At 38.0% G+C, this 19,873-nt stretch overlaps 2 protein-coding genes across 12 annotated transcripts; one reads left to right on the top strand and one right to left on the bottom strand.

The window, feature by feature from the left end:
- Window positions 1–593: 593 nt before the first annotated feature.
- On the top strand, window positions 594–1,896 carry LOC108609820 (uncharacterized). The gene has a single exon (XM_018001571.2). The coding sequence runs from the start codon at window positions 790–792 to the stop codon at window positions 1,540–1,542; it is 753 nt and encodes a 250-aa protein (XP_017857060.1). The 5' UTR covers window positions 594–789; the 3' UTR covers window positions 1,543–1,896.
- A 1,672-nt stretch (window positions 1,897–3,568) lies between these two features.
- GramD1B (GRAM domain containing 1B) lies at window positions 3,569–19,822 on the bottom strand. 11 transcript variants are annotated; one of them, XM_089465439.1, is made up of 13 exons: window positions 19,471–19,820; window positions 19,202–19,321; window positions 12,563–12,904; window positions 11,807–12,335; window positions 10,157–10,376; window positions 8,420–9,500; window positions 8,111–8,363; window positions 7,767–7,897; window positions 7,507–7,703; window positions 6,915–7,232; window positions 5,491–5,902; window positions 5,303–5,423; window positions 3,569–4,724 (listed from the first exon to the last, which is right to left on the bottom strand). In XM_089465439.1, coding segments are annotated over exons 2-13 (3,642 nt in total). In that variant the 5' UTR covers window positions 19,204–19,321; window positions 19,471–19,820; the 3' UTR covers window positions 3,569–4,688. The 11 variants fall into 11 exon arrangements, with proteins under 11 accessions (XP_089321565.1, XP_089321570.1, XP_089321561.1 ...); XM_089465444.1 differs by lacking the exon at window positions 12,563–12,904 and having other exon boundaries at window positions 19,471–19,821; XM_089465435.1 differs by having other exon boundaries at window positions 19,202–19,821.
- Window positions 19,823–19,873: the final 51 nt, after the last annotated feature.

Raw genomic sequence — 19,873 nt, forward strand, 5'->3', positions numbered from 1 at the left:
GGGGTAAATTTTAACAAAAACCGAAATTGTATAAATTGCATGTAAGCATACATTAAAAATTTCGAGACTATAGCAATAAAGGTGTAGAAGATATAATTTTATAACTGGTTTTCGATAAGGTTTTTTATCGATAAAAAAAGATTGGGATGAGTTATCGATTTTTAATGATAAACTTGATATGCGCGCTGTAATTACGGACATTTTAAAAAAAATTTGAAGTCTCTAGCTCTTATATCTTCTGAAATCGACGCGTTCATACATACGGACAGACGGACAGACGGACAGACGGACGGACGGACAGACGGACAGACGGACAGACAGACGGACAGGGCCAAATCAACTCAGCTCGTCGCCCTGATCAAGAATATATATACTTTGTGGGGTCTGCCACGCCTCCTTCTGCCTGTTACATACATTTCAACAAAACCATTATACCCTGATTTCCCATTGAAAATGGGTTCAGGGTATAAAAAATTGTATATTTTAATCCTTTGTCTAGCTTTTCGTTTGTTGGTTTCATTTTCTTCACATGTAGTAACGGGTATTTTCTAATCGGGTACTCCCACCTAGATTTTTGTTACTCGATTCCGAATGATTGAAGTACTCATTTCAGTGCTTTGTCACATACCCAGCAAGCCCTGCTGTAGCCGTTCGAGCATTATGTGCGTGTCCGTATTAGTTTATCCAGTCTGTAAACACATCTCGTTTGAAAATAAGCCAGGAAGCGCGTAGACTGTTAGACTGTTCCTTTCTCATTTTTCTTGCACGGATTTCTCAACAGTTGCCCAGATGAGGATGGAAGACCCGGTTGTGTCTATCTACGATATGCTGATGAAGCGCTACCGACAGCAGCGCCGAGATGACCAGCAGCAGCAGAAGGAGGCTCCGCCCCATCGCCAGGCCAGTCGCGATCTACGTCAGCCCTACGCTGCTCTACAGCAGCCCCAGGCAGGAGTCCAGTTGAGTGCAGACAAGAAGCCCAGGCCGCGGCTGGCTCGCCCACGCCTTGCCGGGGACAGCCTGACTGGCGGAAAGATGTCCACGAATGTGGTGACAGCCACCCACCTGACCAAGAAGCAGTCGGGTGTCCTGCTGCAGCCGCCGCTCAAGAAGGAGGTGCTCAATCAGCTCGTGGCCAAGATGAGTGGCAAGCAGACGCCGGCTGCAGCAGCCATCGCTGCAGCCACAGCAGCTCCAGAGAAGCCGTCGACTTCATTGAACAAGAAGCGTTCGAAGACTGGCAAGGGCTTGAAGTCGTCGCACGGCAGCGAATCCAGCAATCGTCGCTCTAGGCCTGTGCTCTCTCCGCGCAATACCAATCGGCAACTCAAGTCCCAGAGCAAGCGAGATAAGTCTAAGATAAACAATGAACTGAAGCAGCAGCAGCAGCAGCAGCAGACACCGCCGCCGCCGCCGCAGCAACGTCGACCCAAGAATCCGGAATCGGAGCGACAGAAGGTTCGTCTACGGTCTCGTCTCTCCAAGTTTTCTGTGACGGCAAACGACCAAAGTGCTGACAATGCCGTCCGATGTCGCCTCTAGGCGTTATACTATACATATAACGTCTCCAGGCGTTATATACTATATATATATATATGCATACTATTTATATATATATATATATATATAGCTATATGTATTTAAGTATTTACGTATTCAATCTTCAAATTGCGAGTGTTGCCGTCAGCCCAACCGTGTTAACGAGTTCAGTTGTTTTGTTGCATTTTGGAGCGCGCTTCCATTTGCCAATCGATGGGTTTTCCACTTGCAGCGCTCGTCGAACTGCAAAGTCTGTTGGTTAACATGTGGACAGGCGCTGCAAAATCCTTTTGTCTTTAATCTTTCGAACGGAAAAAGAAAGCCATAAAAATTTAAATTAAATCGTATCGGAAGTAAGGCTATGTGTTTTATTCTTAGAATCGGCAATAGTGGTGCAGTGGCTGTCAAACTGTGAAAGATGGGTCCTTGCAATTCAATACAAATGGGGGTTTGACCATCGTTGCAGATGATTATAATCATATTTTATTACACTATTTAGCAAAGTAATCGAGATGCACATAATTCTATCGATCCTGGGTGTAGAGTAGTCCTTCAAATTAAAAGCTGAATACAGATAAACATCATGTAATAATCATGAAATAATTAATATTCACTGCTATCGATAACACTATAGATATCTAATTAAACATAAAACTGCCGAAATTCTATCGATCCTTATCGACTGATCCATCCTGCTCATAGACTAGTCCTTTAAATTAGAGGCTAACGACAGATAAACATGCATGACATAATATGTATAGCTATCGATAACATTTAAGATATCAAATCGAACTAAAAACTGATTGTAATTTGATCGATAGCTTGCATCCAGAAAGAACTCATCATGATTGCATGATCTATCGATCTACGAAGGCAAAGGTAGAGTTCAGTTGGCCAATTAACTTCATTATTTATCGCTTAATACAAGCTATAGCTGTAATAAAACATGGGAATGTAAAATATTTAAATAAGAAACCATTTTTATTCTTTTATATAATTTTTATTTTATTTTATATTTTATAATAAATTAAAATTTCATTTAGCAGCTTAACATTTTCTTCTTTTTTATACCCTGAACCCATTTTCAATGGGAAATCAGGGTATAATGGTTTTGTTGAAATGTATGTAACAGGGAGAAGGAGGCGTGGCAGACCCCACAAAGTATATATATTCTTGATCAGGGTGACGAGCTGAGTTGATTTGGCCCTGTCCGTCTGTCTGTCCGTCTGTCCGTCTGTCCGTCTGTCCGTCTGTCCGTATGTATGAACGCGTCGATTTCCGAAGATATAAGAGCTAGAGACTTCAAATTTTTTTTAAAATGTCCGTAATTACAGCGCGCATATCAAGTTTGTCATTAAAATTCGATAACTCATCCCGATCTTTTTTTATCGATAAAAAACCTTATCGAAAACCAGTTATAAAATTATATCTTCTACACCTTTATTGCTAGAGTCTCCAAATTTTTAATGTATGCTTACATGCAATTTATACAATTTCGGTTTTTGTTAAAATTTACCCCCCACCCTTAAATTCTGCCCCTCACCCTCACTTTTGTAAAAAGCGTATTTCAAATACTAGAGACTTGTGCTTTGGCAATTACATGCATATCCATGTTATAATCATAATCTAAAAGTTTCATGAAGATCGTACGTCCATAAAAAAAGTTATTAAACAATTAAGTTCTCATAGTAAGCGCACACTGCAGCCCATGCGTGTTTATGCGTGGGTGCTTGTGTGTGTGTATGTGTTTGTGTATGTGTGTGTATGTGTTTGTGTATGTGTGTGTGTATGTGTATGTGTGTGTGTATGCGTTTGTGTATGTATGCGTGTGTGTGTGTGTCTGTATGCGTGTGTGTGTGTGTCTGTATGCGTGTGTGTGTATGTATGCCTGTGTGTGCGTACGTGCCTGTGTGTGTGTGTGTGCGTGTTTCTTGTGTAAGCTGAAAGACAAGAAAAATTATTGAAATATCTATTGCTCCAAGGGTTCAGGGGATCTCGTAGTCGAGCACTCTCGACTAGAGTTTTCTTACTTGTTTTGTTTTGTTTTTGTTTTGTAACCAATTAGCATTTAAATAATTTGAAGCTTGGTTTTTTGCTTTTCACATATGTTGGGATTGTTATATACTCTATAAGTAGGATGCTCGCCAACAACATGCATTGGCATATGCCTAGCACTAGACTTATTCCTTAACATTTTCACATACATTTCGACATTAAAATGCAACAGCTACAAACTAAGAATACTTGGATCTATGTGTAGTAATCGTATATATATATAAATATATTCATACGTATATATCATATATATAAGCCATCAATGATGCTTAACATTTTATCTTTCCACTGTTAAAACAACGGGTTAAGAAGTGTTCCAAAAATCATGAAAAACCAAATCGAAGATACATTTTTATAGATTGTAAAAAAGTTTGCTGTTTTTACAAAAATATTGTACAGAAATATTTGTTCTTGTTCAGTTAAATATAATATTGTATTCTCTGTTTTTAATCTGGTATAGTTTTCTTTATCAAAATTACAAAATAATTTTGATTTACTTTGCGCTCATCAGACATGGAAATGAATTTTTTAAAACAAAAATTCAAGGCGCTTTTTTTATTTGTATTTTTTTTTTTTTAATCTTCTTGTTGCTGGTATGCATGTGAGTATGTATGTGTATGTGTATGCGTGTCTGTGATGCGATTGTGTGTGTATTTTTGTATTGAAATACTCTCAATTGGTTTTTGTTTTAAAGCATTTGCCCAACATTGAATTAAACATAAATGCAGCCGACTAAAAACGAATTTAGGCTTTGAACTAAATGTATAACTATAAGTAAACTGTAAATTCATTAATTATTAAATACACACATATATTTATATATACATCTAAATAGAGCCTAACTGAGGGACGAAACTAAAAGGCTTAACACAATAACACACATATTTCGCTCTATCGCTCTCTCTTTCTCTTAATATTTTGTGACTAATGTTTTTGAAATTCAATTTCAATTATTTGGTGGCCTCACGCTTCTTCTTAGCTCTTTCAGTACCAAAAGGAACTAAGCGAATGTTTCTGCTAGATCAATTACTTTTCTTAAACTTCAATTTCTATGGGGTTTGTGAGTGGAGTTTTGTGTTGTGCTGAAAGGACTGCTAGGGTATCATGACTTCAGCCAAAGTCTTTTCAGTCTGAAATGAACATAAAAAAGCAGAAATTAGAAAACAAATTTGAGAAATTATAAATTAAATTAAAATAATAATTTTAGCAAGCAGTTTGTTAACTAATTTTAAGAATATATTTCTATGCAGAAATATTTCAAAATGTAATAAAAATTATAGAAATTAAATTTTACAAAAATTTTCTAATTTAAGGCCTAATCTTAGCTTAACAAAGAGCTAAAATATTTTAAAAATATAATCTCAACATTTATGATTTTAATTACGTTTTATAAAATTGGTTTCATGTAGGCTTTGCGAAATCAAAAATATACTAAGCTAAGGCTTAACTGCTCTGAATTTCAAATAACTATAAAGCCTTAAGGCAAGCTTTCGGTTTTCGGGTTCGTCTTTCGTATCAATATCAAATCTAAAAACTATGGAATATGTAACGATTTTCGCTCTTGCTTGCTGAATACGATTTCATTTGATGAATATGAATTGCATTTAATTCGGGCTCAATGACGTCTGGCTTATAATTCCGTATGCAAAGACTCAATGCTCTGACGCAGCTCACCATCGTTGTAGATCTTATCGCAAACGATGCTCACCTTTTTCAGCAGCTCGATGGCCGTTTGAAGCACCTGATGCCATTTGCGTAGCTCCGACTCGTGCGACAGCTCCTGCTGTCGCATTAGTTCCAGCCAATCTTGGTTTGAACTCGGCAATTCCCTAAAAGAAAAAGTCAATTAATTTAAAGATTCGGTTTCAGATAGATATATGCTATATATATATGTACTTGAGTGCCGCCAAGGTGGGCATGCGCGCCCGCCGGCTGAGATCGAGGTCAATGTGTTCCTCCAGCTTCCAGAGCTTAAGTAATAATATCACATTTAATGCCAGCAGCAAGCACATTAACAATATAACAAACAGCGACAGGCCGGGATGCCGGAATCTATCTCGGCCCACTTGCAGGCCGCCAGCCAGCAACTGCTGCTGCTGCTGTTGCTGCAACAATTGCTGAGCGGTTAACTGCTGCTGCTTGCCGCCGCTGGCGCCGCCACTGCCACCAGCGGCTCCATGTGCCAGGCCACCAGCTGCGCCACTTTGCAGCTTTGAGTCCCAGTTGTCCATCGAGTCGGGCAGGCAGCTCTGTGAGGCGCCTCCGCTGTTCGACTCCTCCGTCACGCCCCTTGACTGTGTCGAGGTGCCTAGGTAGCAGAAAGATGGATAATCGTTAATTAGAGACAGCTGCGGACAGGTGTCAACAGTTGTTTAAGCAACTACAGCAACAGAAACACAACAATCGAATGCAACAAAACTTGGGTGTTAATACATGCAAATTGTTTACGCATACAGCTAAATAATTATGCTAATAAAACATCGAAATGAAACAAAAACACAGCAACAAGCAAAATTCTGCACCAAGCGATTGGCACAGGTTAGTTCAAATATTACGGTTATTATACTAGAGCAGCTAAATGGAGGCAACAACTTTTTTCCTACATTCCTTCAAGCTTAATGCAAATCAAGCCTTTAATGGGTGAATCGTATGCTTATACATTCTTCAAACATGATATTGTACTCTAATATATCATTTAACATTCATCATAATTGTGTTCTTAAATATAATATTTAAAAGCAGATTTTCAATAGATTTAATGGAGGTATCGGAGGTAACGAGAATGTAAAGTTGTGTGAATATTATAGGTAAAAATTGTTGGTATATTTGTAAGAGATATGATACAAAAAGTTTCCCAAGCAAAAATTTGGTTATATGTCTCTTTATGGGCATTACATGACAATTTCCTTACAAACTCGAGGCCAACTGGGAAGTTTCACAACTGTAGTGTTTCTATGTTCTATATGGATAATTAGTTCTTCTTTTCTCATTTGATCGTTTCATCTTGAAAACTATCAAATTTGGCACATGAAACCAAATTAGTTATTTTATACAGCCCTTCATATTTTATCAAAGTTCTTTACATTTTAGACATATATATAGTACATATATATAACAGATATTTACATCCTATCAAAGCTCAGCAAATTGCCAAAGTTATCCCCTGCAATCCCTTTAGATATATTTTACATCTATTTACAATCAGTCTAGAACTTATATATTCTATAATACATATACATATTTCGATATCTTAGCAAGTGCCTAGTGACAATCGCTTGTGCTTTGAAGGGGTTGCTTAGCGTCTGAGATACGCTATATACCTGAACATGAGAGCAATTTGGCCTTACGGTGAATTTGTTGCTGCGGATGGATTTGCAAATGTTGTTGAGGCGACGCCGGCAACTGTTGCTGATGCTGCAGATGATGATGTGGATGGCGATGTGGATGGTGATGTGGATGGTGTTGTGGATGGTGATGTGGATGGTGATGATGATGGTGACGATGATGGTGATGATGATGATGGTGATGAGGATGCTGATGATGGTGATGATGTTGCAGATGTTGCTGTTGCTTGTCATAGTCCGTGCTGCTAGCTGTTGCTGTTGTTGTTGTTGTTGCTGTTGCTGTAACCAATATGCCTGTGTGTTGTTGTTGTAGCTAGTTTGCAGCTAATTGTTCTAGTTGTTGTTGTAGTTGTTGGTTGTTGATGGTGTGCGTGCATTTTGTGTGGTTAGAAGAAGCAATAGCAATGGCATTTGGACATTGACAGTGTATTTGTATTTGTTTTTGTATTCGTATATGATTTATGTGTTATTGCATTGCGTGTTGTTTGTTGCTATTGTTGTTGCTACTATTCATGTTGTTGTTGTTGTTGTTGTTGTCGTTGCTTATGCCTAATATCGAAATACTCACCACGTCTGGGTCGCCGTCCCTTGCCCTTGGCAGGCGGTATGCACGTTTCGCTCTGCAGCGCATGCAGCTGCGCCCCAAAGAAGTCCTCCAGACCCGCCCACGTATTCTTCTCGATGAAGCCCTTGACCATGCCCCATATGGATTTCTTATATTTGATCTGTGCGTGCACCGACAGCATGGTATGATCGTCCACAGTGCTAAAATGAGTTTTTCACCGTTAGTTACAGAAATGATATACGTGATAAACCCCATTGGCTTACCGCGCCAGACAAAAGTGTATCAATACACTGAAACTGTCCGCATACGGTATGCCCGCATTCACGCTGTTCACGTCAATCGAATAGAGCTCACCCGGCTTGCTGCACTCGCGCATCGTTTGATATTCCGTGACCTGCAAGCAAATTTGAATACGTTAATTCATACAATATAATAGAATTTGGTGTACATGGGCAATGGGCAGAGGAGAGAGAAGAGCCAGGATCTGAACAATAGCCTCATAGCTAAGATTAAGTATGTAGAAATTTCATATTATAGGGACGATTCAGTCCCCTGTCTAGTTATTCCCTTTCATTCAGCCTACATTTCTTAGCTGTCTCATGCCCACCTTGGAAGTCTTTGGGCCCACGGAAGCGGCCAACTGCACAGTCACATTGACCACACGCACATTCTGGCCCTCCTCATTCTTGTGCCACTCGCCCAGCGACAGATCTGTGGATTTGCGCTGCTCATGGAAGTCCGTTAGGAATTTGGATTTTGAGAACAGGAAATTGAACAGGGTATCCACGCGTATGGGCAATATGGCGTGCACAATCTGCCTGCCCTCGTGCGTCGAGGTGCACTCCGTGCTGGGCACAAAGCTGCAAGTGGAGGATATTCATATAATTGTGATTTACATATGCCTTTCGTTACTCACGGCGCATTGTTCACTTCAGAGTCGGAGGAGTCGGACACGTCTGTGGGTCCCGCCTCGTTGTTTTTGACCGCCAGCTCAGCGTCGCGTTGTCTCTGGTTTTTCATTTGCATCTTGCGCTTGGCATCCGAGCCATGTGACTGGAGCTCGGGAGCAGTTGCCAGACTCGCATTGCTGCTGACCTTCTCAGCCTTCGCTGGCCCACTGGCTGTGGTGTTTGCAGTCGCTGTTGTTGCTGTGGCAGCTGTGCTTGTTGCGGTGGTTGTTGTTGTGCTAGTGCTGGTGCTGGTGCTGTTGCTGTGGCCGTGGCTGTTGCTGCTGCTGTTGCCGCTGGGCACGCTGACGGTGACAGCCACCGACTGCTCCGCCGCCTTGACGGAGCTGAGGGTCAGCTCTTTGGCATTCGCCTTCATTTTCTTATTGGATTTGCGTGTATTGTCGCTCGCCTTGTTGTCCGAGCCGCTGGCCGAGGCGTTGGCCGATGAGTTCAGGTTTGACGACTTGCTCGAGTTGAAGAAATATTTCGTTTTAGATTTACGCACCGCAGCACTGCCGCCGCCGCTGCTGGCGCTGCTGTTGCCGCTCTGCTGCTGCTGCTGCTGCAGCTGTCCCGAGTTGTTGGTGCTTTGACTGCACAGACTTTGATCGCCGCCAAAATCGTCGATGGCCGTTTGGAAGTCTACATCGGTTTCCGTATCCGCATCCAGCGTGGGATCTATATAGTCCTCATCGTCCGTGGTCAGGCCCAGTTCGTCGCCGTACGAATTGTGCACATAACGCCAGATCTCTTGCGGTGAGAATTGCTTGTTCAACAACGTATTCTGCCAGACGCGAAAGAGCATCAAATACGATTTGTCACGCGATGCGAATGTCGCGAAAAAGAACTTCTCCTTGGCGGTGGATATTGTTATTGCATTCGGTATGACCAGCGCTGTTTTCTCCTTCGTTATGGCCGTCACATCCTTCCATTTGATGCTCACATAAGTCTCCCAGCTGAAGATGTTCGCGTGGAAGCAAACGTAGTTCTGTGACACGTACAGACGGCCCTGCACCAATATATCACGCTGCAGCGCACACGAATAGTCTGCAAGTGAAAGGATTCCATTAAAGCATTCATTCTATATGTGTTTCCTCATGAGATCATCTTTCGTCAGATCCGATAAACAGCTCTAATTACAATTACCAGTTCAAATTGTATATCAAAAATTAGCGCACGGAAGCACATGCGTTCCGAAATACTTTGATAATACTTGTTGGACAGATCTGTTATCTTGCACGGAATAAAGTAAAAAAGAACTAGCTATAAAACACCACAGGTGCTCAAATAGGCACGTTATAAAAATCATATCTGATAAATACGCATGGTAAAAAAAAAAACGCCTATAAAAACATTTTTAGCAGGAATTGATAGAAATAACTATATTCAATATAATATTTTGGAATTGGCATTAGGATAATCTTTTACGAAGAAACAGTAAAATGCTGACTAGGAATGAACTGGCGGCATCCATAATGCCGGACATGCCTGGGACTCAGGACTCGTTGTCCTGATAAAGACTTTATGGAGTCTTCATGGAGTTTGCCACGCCTCCTGCTGTCTCTTCTACACATTTTCATAAAGTTCGAATTTTCAATTCGATGAGGTTCTACGGTAACAGAACCTTGACTTTGTACCTTTTCGTACGATATCAGGTGTACACAAAGAATGATATCATGATATCATGCTCATATTGAACTTACCCACAATTAGTCGCTCATCGTTGGGCACATCTTTGAAGAGTTTCTTAAAGTCCTCGGCCCGAGATTTATAGTTGGGATAGATGACGTTATACCAGGACTTCTTCTTGGCTCGTTCGGAGAGTCGCGAAGTGCCCTTGTTAGGCTTATCATTCGATGTGGGATCGCCACGTAGTAGAACGCCTTCTGTGCTATTCGATTCGCTTACTTTACTCTGCGCATCCTGCAAAATATATGTATGGATATATAAACATAAGTATAGCCGATATCTGGCATAACAAATAGTAAACCTCCTTAGTCATACATACAACCGAACGTCTGAATCATAAATGTTTCGGGAAAGCAAGTGTCTCGCACGCTTATCACAGTGTATACAGAAACTTTTTTGTTGCTGTTTTATGAATTCTTTCTATTAGTATTTCTCATTTAACTGTTCTGCGCTGTATGAGTTGATGTTGTATAATCAAACGTGATCGATCCGCACCAAAATCGACGCACTGCGTCGTCTCGCGCCGCGCATTGAATTCTAATTTGCTGAGAGCCAACCAAACACGTTCCGTTCCAATATCAATCGCGTTATCAACAAAGTGACAAAGCTTCGGACCAAGCCAATTTTGGGGTGCCAAGAGCTTTTCGTATACCGAATACTCTGTAACTTGAGCGGGTGGCAACGGAAGGGTCTATCAACTGGGGATTGACTTGGGAGGGTCTGTCAACTAGAAATAGATTAACCTGAGCAGTTGGTTGAGTCACCAAAATTGTTCCGTATTTCTGCCCTATGAAGTTATCAATATAATAGACTTAAGATTAGGAGTTTTATGGTATTTAAGTCTTTCCGATCAACCATAAGGACAGACCTTCCTAAGTTACTTTGGCATACTTGGAATACTACAATATATTACTTGTATGAACTGATATGCACTATATACATATAAGCTAGCAAAGGGTATTACAGTAGTACAGTAATTTAACCACAAGCTGGTTGTTCCCTGGGGAAACTTCGTGAACTAGTCGAAAATGCCTAGCGTTCAGTATGACTCAATCGATAAAGCTAATAAACTGCCAGTTGGAAATAATCCATGTGATATCTGTCGCCCGATTTTCGTTATCTATAGCCCCAATACATTATCAGCTCGTGTGTAGCATCTGTTCGATATTTCGTTCGTTCTTCTTTGCTGCGACCGCCAATGTGATAATGAATAGAACCCATTAGAAATTAAAGCCCGCGAGCTTTTTTCATGGCGCGACTGTCAAAGAGTTGAGCAAGCAATTTGTTGGGAAAGAGCGAAACTTAAGAGAGAACTTTGACAATTTGACAATAATGTGAAATGATGTCTACTTGGAACTAGACGAAACAGGTAAGAGTTCTTGAAGCACTTATTATAAGACATATTAAATGAAGATTAGAATGAAATTATTATCAATAATTAAAAAGAATTGAATTTCTATTATGTGAATCAGACTATTTACTTTTATATGAGCTATCAAAGAGCTTTAGTTCCAAAAGTATAATGAATATATATTTGTTATATGAACTAGCCAGAATTACTAGTTCCAAATAAAACTCTCTGATAGTGTAGATTAGCTAAACGCATTACGACTTAACTATCACACAAGTGAACTAGATCACGAACCACTCTTACTAATACTCACGTCATCACGTCCACTGCTCGATGTGGATAGCTTGGCTGACTTGCCCTTGGAGCTGGTCGAGCTCTTGCGGCTGCTCGGACTGTCCGTGCAGGAGCCAGCCTGCTGCCCGTTCGAGTCGAGGCTCTGAGAGAGCAGCGATTGCTGCTGCTGCTGCTGCTGCTGCTGTTGTTCCTTGGACTCTGCTTGGCTTATGCTTATGCTAGGCGTATTTGCAGCCTGCGGACTGGGAGGCTCTGCGTTCTGATGGCTGTTGTTGCTGTTGTTGGTATTGTTGCTGTTGCTGTTGTTGGTACTGCTGCTGCTGTTGAGTTGTGTCTCTTGACAGATGACAGCGGCAACAGGAGCGGAAGTGGCTTGTGCTGAAGACAATGCTGTGGCAAGAGTGATGCTGCTGCGCTCTAGAGTGCCGGCGGCCTCCTGAATGGTCAATAGCTTGCTGCTTAGCTGGCTGCCGTTGATGCTGTTTGTTGCTGCAGTTGCTGTGGTAGTTGTTGTTGCGGCCGTGATGTCATCGCCAATCGAATCTCGCCTAAAAAAAAGCAATTTATTTAGTGGCTGTCTGTAACAGAGATCGAATCTATATAAATGGCCATATAAATGTGTGTTTGTGGTGCAGAGGAGTTTCTACTACAAATGCATGCTAATTTCGTATGGATAGTCAAATAGAAAGCGGTTTAAATATACTTAACGCTTGCCCAGTTACCGAGGTGTGTCTCTCGAGTCTCGAGTCTTGATTTCGATTCATAGTTTACCTACCTTTCAGCTTGATTGCTACTTTGTATATATTTATCATCCTGTTCAGCTTCCACTTGCTGCTGTTGCTTTTGCTGTTGCTGTTGGGACTGCTGCGACTGCTGTTGCTGCTGTTCCACTGACGACTGTTGCTGCTGCTGCTGCTGCAGCTGCAATTGTTGCTGTTGCTGATGCTGTTCTTGTGCATCACAAATCATGTCTGTGGCATGAGCAGCCTCTTCGCTGCTTACAGCATTTGCAGTTGCAGCCACAGTTGCTGCAGTTGTTGTTGATGTCGTTGCTGCTATTGTTGCTATCGCTGCAGTTGTTGTTGTTGTGGTTGTGTTTATATCAATATCTTTAGTCCTACAATAAAATTGCATAAGGAAATAAAAACTAAGAAATGCCAAAGGAGTACAACCAAAAGAAACAAACTTAAAAATTATAAAAAAAAAGACATGCTCTCTTTGCTGTCTCTCTCTCTTTCTTCTATCTCTGCCCTTTTTTCTCTCTTTTAAGCCACACATACATGTAATTGTGTATATCATTCTATCTCTCTCCTTCCCTTTTTCTCTAGACTTGTAGACTCCTGTCTACTGTCGACTCCAGTAGTCAACTTTCTTTCTCTTTCAGATTACGTTCTCAGCCAACTCTTCATCTGCTATCTCTCTCTGCAAATCTCCCAACCTACACTCCTTTCTCCCTGTCTACCTCTCTTTACATACCTATATATAATAGATAACAGAATTGGTAGATTTCTATAGAAACGTATTTTCTTTAGCTCTCCCCCTCTCGACCTTTCTTCCTATTTCCCTATTTTCCTTTATTAAAATATATATTTGCATATAATTGCATACATACATACATATAATTTGGACTGTATACAAGTAAATGATTTTCTGTCTCTGTCTCTCTCGATGTGCATTTAGCTCGATTTAATTTAAAGAAGCCTATTCTCTCCCACATGTCATCACTCGATATTCCTTGATATATATGTAGAAAGCTCAAGGTCAACCTACTCAGATCTAAATTTTTATTTTCTCTCTATCATAAAGAGTTTATACTTGTTCATTCTATTTCACTCTTTCTGTTGCATTATCTCTCTCTCCTTCTCGCGATTGATCTACATAACGTATATACAAAGCGATTGGCCTCTCGCTCTTGCTCAACTTCCATCGAAGCAAAATTTTTGGGAAGTCTCTCCCTCTCTCTCTCGCTTTCTTTGTTTCTATTAGACTTTATTGTTTTGTTATTCTTATTGAACATTATTAAATATAATTTTTATTTTAGTTGTTATAAAAAAAAACTTATTTTTAGTATTATTTGTTGTTTTACTTTTATGATTTTGATTATTTTTTATGGTATTATTATGGTTCATTTTTGAGAGTTTGCACTGTACACATTATACATATACTTAGACATATATAGATATAGCCTTTACCACACAACATAGGGCTCTGTTGATTTCCCCATCTATTCTCTATTGTCTACGGTCTACTGTTAACCGCTTGAAATATGAACTGAGAATGAAGTTTCAATACAATTGCCAATCATCGACATTGTTGATAATCACTGAGCCACATGCATGTATATGGCACACACACACACCCACACCCACACACATATATTTGTATATATAACTTTATTGGGCCCGTAGTATCAAGCAACAGGTTAGTAAGTAAACTCAGCTGTCAGATAAGCGCGATAAGCTATCTCTACTCTCTTTACGGTAAAATATTTTGAGCTTGGCCTTTGACGGATCCACCAAAACGTCGTTCATGATTAAATTCTACACAAATTCAGATATTTAGATATAGATAGTTAAAGATATAATCGTAAAATTTCAATTAACCAATTTTCAGTGACCCAATTGATAAGAAAAAATATTTCATTTCCATTAGCTTATTGGGTCACTGACTTTTAGAGACAGTCAAAACTGTTTGAGAATTATTAGAAAACACTGGTAATTTAAACTATCAAAAAAGTTATAAAATAAGAGCCAACAATTTCTGAACTGGGCAAATGATAATGTCCGAGCTTTGTAAAGTAAACATTTATTTTTTATACATTAGAAGACGTTGTTTATATATAACTTGGTTTTGATATACAATTTCAGTTAGCTGGAAATTTACGAGTTTGGAACTTGCATACCTTAGCTCAAGAATAAGTTTATAAATAATCTAATATGTTTGATAAATAGTAAATTAAACTAACTCAAAAATAATTAAATTAAACGTTCGCTTCATCAATTTGAGAAATTCCAATTTTAGATTATCTAATATCGAGTGTTTAGTAAATAAAATACAACAAAATAAATAAAGATAACTCTAAAACTATATTTGGCAACTCCAGGAATATAAAGTGAACTTTTACCTCAATATTACCCATTACAAATTAAAATTGTTCCATAGCTCTTTCTAGGGTTAATTGAAAACCAATATATGGCATATTCCCTCCTTCCCGTTTCTGCACTTATTGTTTTTTGTCTTCTTAATTGACTTTGTTACATGGCTGGGGCCATTCAATTGAGATAGCAGTTGGCACTATTTGAGTGCAAATTTGATTGGATAATAGCTCATCTACTGACTCATAAAACGAGTGAAAAAGCTAAAACAAAATAATTGCCAATTTCCTCGTCTTTCCCTCACTCTGTCTTTATTACCATTTGAGGGACTACCCTTAATATATGATATAATACATAAAATTAAAACTCGTTTGAGCATTGAAATACGCAATTAAAAAAATAATAAAAATAAATGTACTCAAATATAAATTAGCCTGTATACTCTAAATATATATATATATATTTTTTTTTTGTTTTTTTTCCCATATAAAATATAAATTGGGTAAAAAAAAACTGAGCAACAGCCTTATCAGCAGCTAAAAATTTGTGTTTGCTGTTTATAAATTAATACAATAATGTTGTCTTCAGTCACAACAAAATCAGCTCAAAAGTTCAAAGTTCAAATTCACTTGGGATTATTTTTATATTTATATGAATTAATTATACTACATGACTGCTATATGACTATGATATTGTAGGAATGTAACAATATGTTTAGATATGCTGTGGCTATTGTCTAAGTTATATTAGCTAAATTATAGAACTTTTTAAATACTTTTTATACCATTATCTGCATGCTATCTCAAGATTGAGAGACTTGTTTGTCTAAGCAACAACTAAACTGATGGTATATATTAAGTATATCAGCTCAGCTGATATAGAGCTAAAACATATATACATATAAAAATATATTTTATGGCTTACACATGTTTTAGACATCTTATGACAGTATAAGTATACCGTCCAAGACACTAAAAGGTACACAAAAAAGTTTTTCATATATCAAATAGTAAATACTCTAACCATATAAATTCTAAACTGAATGATGATAATAATAGAGAAACTATGAATTTCAGTACATTCTAAGTTGATAGGTTTTAGCTTCATAGCTAGCATAGAGTTATACTACGTATACCCTTCACTTTCTATTTAATGAACAATTATATCTATAGTACTACAAGTAGTATTATTATAGTAAATTGTTCATGAGCTACACAGAAATACTAGATGATTTATAGAAACAAATTACTGCTAACAGGAAATACGTTTGGAATACTTAAACAACGTGCCAAGGCAAGAACAAAGAAACAAGTTTTGGAATACAATATTACTTATATAGAGGTATATATACACATATGTATATATAGTATCGAAATGGCAATCATTATTAACTCACCTAAAGCCAAATAGAATATAATTACAGATTTTATGATAACCTTTAGCTCTCGCATCAGAAAGCTGGAGGGGGCGTGTCTCAGGGGTAATGCAACATGCGCGTAACGAGAGCTAAACAATAATTATTTATGAATAAACATGCCCAATATATGCCCAGGCATAGTTAGAGCTAAGTCGAAACACAGTTGGGTTCGGCTAGTCTAGTCGGGTTGGCCGTGTGCTGTGCCAGAACCACTATGACAGCCCGAAAGAACACAACGGTAATAAATAATCAGCCCAACTAAACAAACAAACAAACAAACCAGTTCTAACAAAAAAAAAAAAAAACAAAAAACAAAAAAAATCAATAAAAACTTAAGTAAGAACAAGTAGGAATACAATAGGAAAATAGACATATATCAGGCAACTTATAGACTATTCGATACCCTAGCAGATATAGCAAAAATTGAGCGAAGATGAAAAGATTTGAATTGCATGCTGTAGAGACGAGAGAGTATGATTTTTGTCTACAATATGGAATAAATATATGATCATTTAGAGTATTGGGCTAGACAGAGAGCTCACAACAACAAAAATTTCTATATTTCCAGAAGTTCTCCTATAACAATTATGCAATTCGATTTCTATTGATTTCCGAAAACTGAACTTCTAACTAATATTTAATCTAATATGCACACTTATTCATATAAACAAATGATTAAAGAATATGAAAATATCTATACATTCTAAGAGCATCATCATCAACATCAAGTTTTCGAGTTACGTTAAAAAAAACTAAGTCTAGGAGTAGACTCTTATTCTGATCAAGAGCAGCGAATGGAGTAAAGAGTATATGTATATGTATTATATCAGCTCGCTCTACTTAGACTAAGCTCAGATCGGACTCAGCTACAAATCTACTGTCTGTCACATACATTCACACTAAACCGTATGCATCCATCCATTTTACCCACTTTCAGCGCATAAAAAAAGTAATAAACTCACATTTTTTGTATTTTCGTCTTTTTTAGCTCAACTTTTTTTTGTTGTCACTGAAATTTGCAAATTTTTTTAGTTGGCTTTTGTTACTGTTTTAATTGTGGGTCAGGCCTGAAGGGGTCACTCGAACTGTGTCATCAATTGGAAAAACGATGACGAAACACAAATTGGGAGGGGCGTTCATTTGTTTGCTTTCGTTTTTGCTTCCCATTCATATTTTCTTTTATCTATTTTTAGCACATATGTCATTAATATATCTACGTTTCTTAATTATCGAATTAGTCTTCTTCGACTATATTTCGGATAGGTTTTCTTTTGATATTTTCTTCCGTTTGTTGTTTCACGCGATGCCGAATGCCGACGGCTGGAGAGCGAACGTCACCTCAGCGCGACGCTTGAATTTGCACTCAAATAAAGCGCCGCGAATCGCCCGACTCAACCGGCAAAAGTATATATATATATGTCTATACACAATATATATATGTATACATATATGGGCATTGTTATTTTGTGCAAGCAAGAGTCGGCTGTGCCGATTGTTTTCGATACGCTTCGCCGCTCGCGTTTGGCCAAGTATTATGCAAATTCCATGCTTTAAATACCGTAAAGAAAACTTGAGCAATTTTTACGTGAAAATAGAGGAAAGTTATTTTTTATTTTATTTTATTTTATTTTTTTTTATATTTTTTTAGAATCTAAAGTTATAAATTCATCAGATTAAAAATACTGATATTTTTAGCCAGCACTTTTTACTACTTTTTAGATTAAGTTTAATAAATATTATGATTATTATTTATATGATTTCTTATTCTTTTGTGATTGATTAAAGAAACAATTGATTATTTTTTACTCATTATTTGTTAGCCTCTGTTATATCTTGGGACTTTTTGAAATGTTTGGCTAATAACAAATTTCTTCTTTCTATTAATGTCCGTAATGATCTATGCTTAACTACGAATACACTTTCACAATAGATCGCTCTCTTGAAATGAATTATAAATAAATATCAAACAATTAACTGGCGAGGACAATTTAAATTCCGCATATTAAAAGTTTTCTTCAGTTAAGTCAGAACTCATTCGATCTATTGTAATTGCTGCTTTTATCTGTTAGCCCTTCACTCCCCGGAACATATTTTTGCTTCGCTTTGCATTGTTGACGAAGTCGTAAAACCAGAAGTTCTGTTTATTTCCCCACTTTTTAAGCTCTTATCATCAATTGAATGCGTAATGTGTCGACGCACAGGCTTTAATATTTAGGTGGAATAGTTATTAATTGATTGCCATAGTTCAGCAATTAATAAGTTATGTTAAAAATATATATATATAAATACATATGATAAGAACAAGTGTAATTGGCTTTAAATGGAAATATTTGAATAAGAATTGAATTGGGTAATAATCGAATTGGATGTGATCTATCATAGAAAAGAGACGAACCTCGTTCTAAATGGTGTTTATATTCGCAATAACCTGCTCATATTAACAAACGGCTTTTCAAACTTTATTTACTTTGCTATAAAATCAGCTCGTGATGGCCTTTTGCATGTGAGCTACATACAAATATACTCAGCTCGTCTGAGCACAATTCTAATTGGAATTAGTATTGGAAATTGCGAAGTGCCCCATTTGTGTGTACACACTGACACGCTGGATTATCTCTTTGCCATTTCACTGATAAGAATATACTAAAAAGGAACAACAACAAAACCAACAAAAAACCACACACACGACATGCAAATTAGGAGCGGGCAAATGTAACTGTTAAACATGCAAACCAGCAAGAAAAACCTACACCAAACATAACTGTATATATGTATGTATTTAAATATATGTATAATATATGTATCAACTTTTCAAGCTAAAAGTAGTTCAAGTAAAAGTAGAACATGTTTTTTATTTTTCGTATGTCGCTTCTTTTTTTCTAGTGGTAGTTGGATAACTTACATGGAGTGCAAGGTAAGGCTGGCGGCTCGCTTATGCCTTGGTTGTTGTTGTTGTTGTTGTTGTGAGGATTGCCGCAGCGGACTTTGAGCAGTGGCCAAAGACTTGGGCAAAGCGCCTTGACTGGAAGATTTGCAGAGCGACACAAAGCGGTTTGTTGTTGTTGTTGACTTTTGCTGCTGTGTTTGTTTGTGGTGTTGTTGCCGCTGCTGTGTGACAAAATGCATGACAACGGGCAACAAACAACAAACAACAAATGAGAAATCACGCACAGTTATAAATTGTTGCAATGAGATTCGTTTTGCATATTGAAAACGGTACTTGAGATTTTATTTCCTTTTTGCTCTATTTATTTATTTTTTTCTTTTACGTCTATTGAAATTGATGTGGCTGCTGCTGTGGCTCTGCTGCGACTGCGATTGCGGCTGGTGGTGCTGCTGACGTCGGCGGAAGTGGTTTCTTTTTGTTTTTATAGTTTTTCATTGCTTAATTATTTTATTTAAATATCACTCTATTAGTTTACTGCGAAATTCGTTTATAATCTACTATTTTCCGATTTGCGAAACTCCTTGCTGCGTTTTTTCATTTTACTTTTTTTTTTTTTTGAGTGCGCATGAAAAGTGGATGTTGCGCACAGGGCTGTCGAGCGGTGTGACATGATGTAAGCCGTTATTA

This window comes from Drosophila arizonae, chromosome 3 (assembly GCF_054131065.1).
Source record: "Drosophila arizonae isolate 15081-1271.41 chromosome 3, UAZ_ARI_1.0, whole genome shotgun sequence".
NCBI lineage: Eukaryota > Metazoa > Arthropoda > Insecta > Diptera > Drosophilidae > Drosophila > Drosophila arizonae.

Bases quoted from the DNA above. Each gene is read 5' to 3' on its own strand.
- LOC108609820 (XM_018001571.2), top strand. From the start codon at position 790: ATGAGGATGGAAGACCCGGTTGTGTCTATCTACGATATGCTGATGAAG.
- GramD1B (XM_089465435.1), bottom strand. From the start codon at position 19,425: ATGCATTTTGTCACACAGCAGCGGCAACAACACCACAAACAAACACAG. The intron at 7,233-7,506 runs GTGAGTATTTCG...AACAACACACAG, and splicing joins GGGACGGCGACCCAGACGTG to GCATATTGGTTACAGCAACA. The intron at 5,903-6,914 runs GTATATAGCGTA...TCTGCTACCTAG, and splicing joins CAAATTGCTCTCATGTTCAG to GCACCTCGACACAGTCAAGG.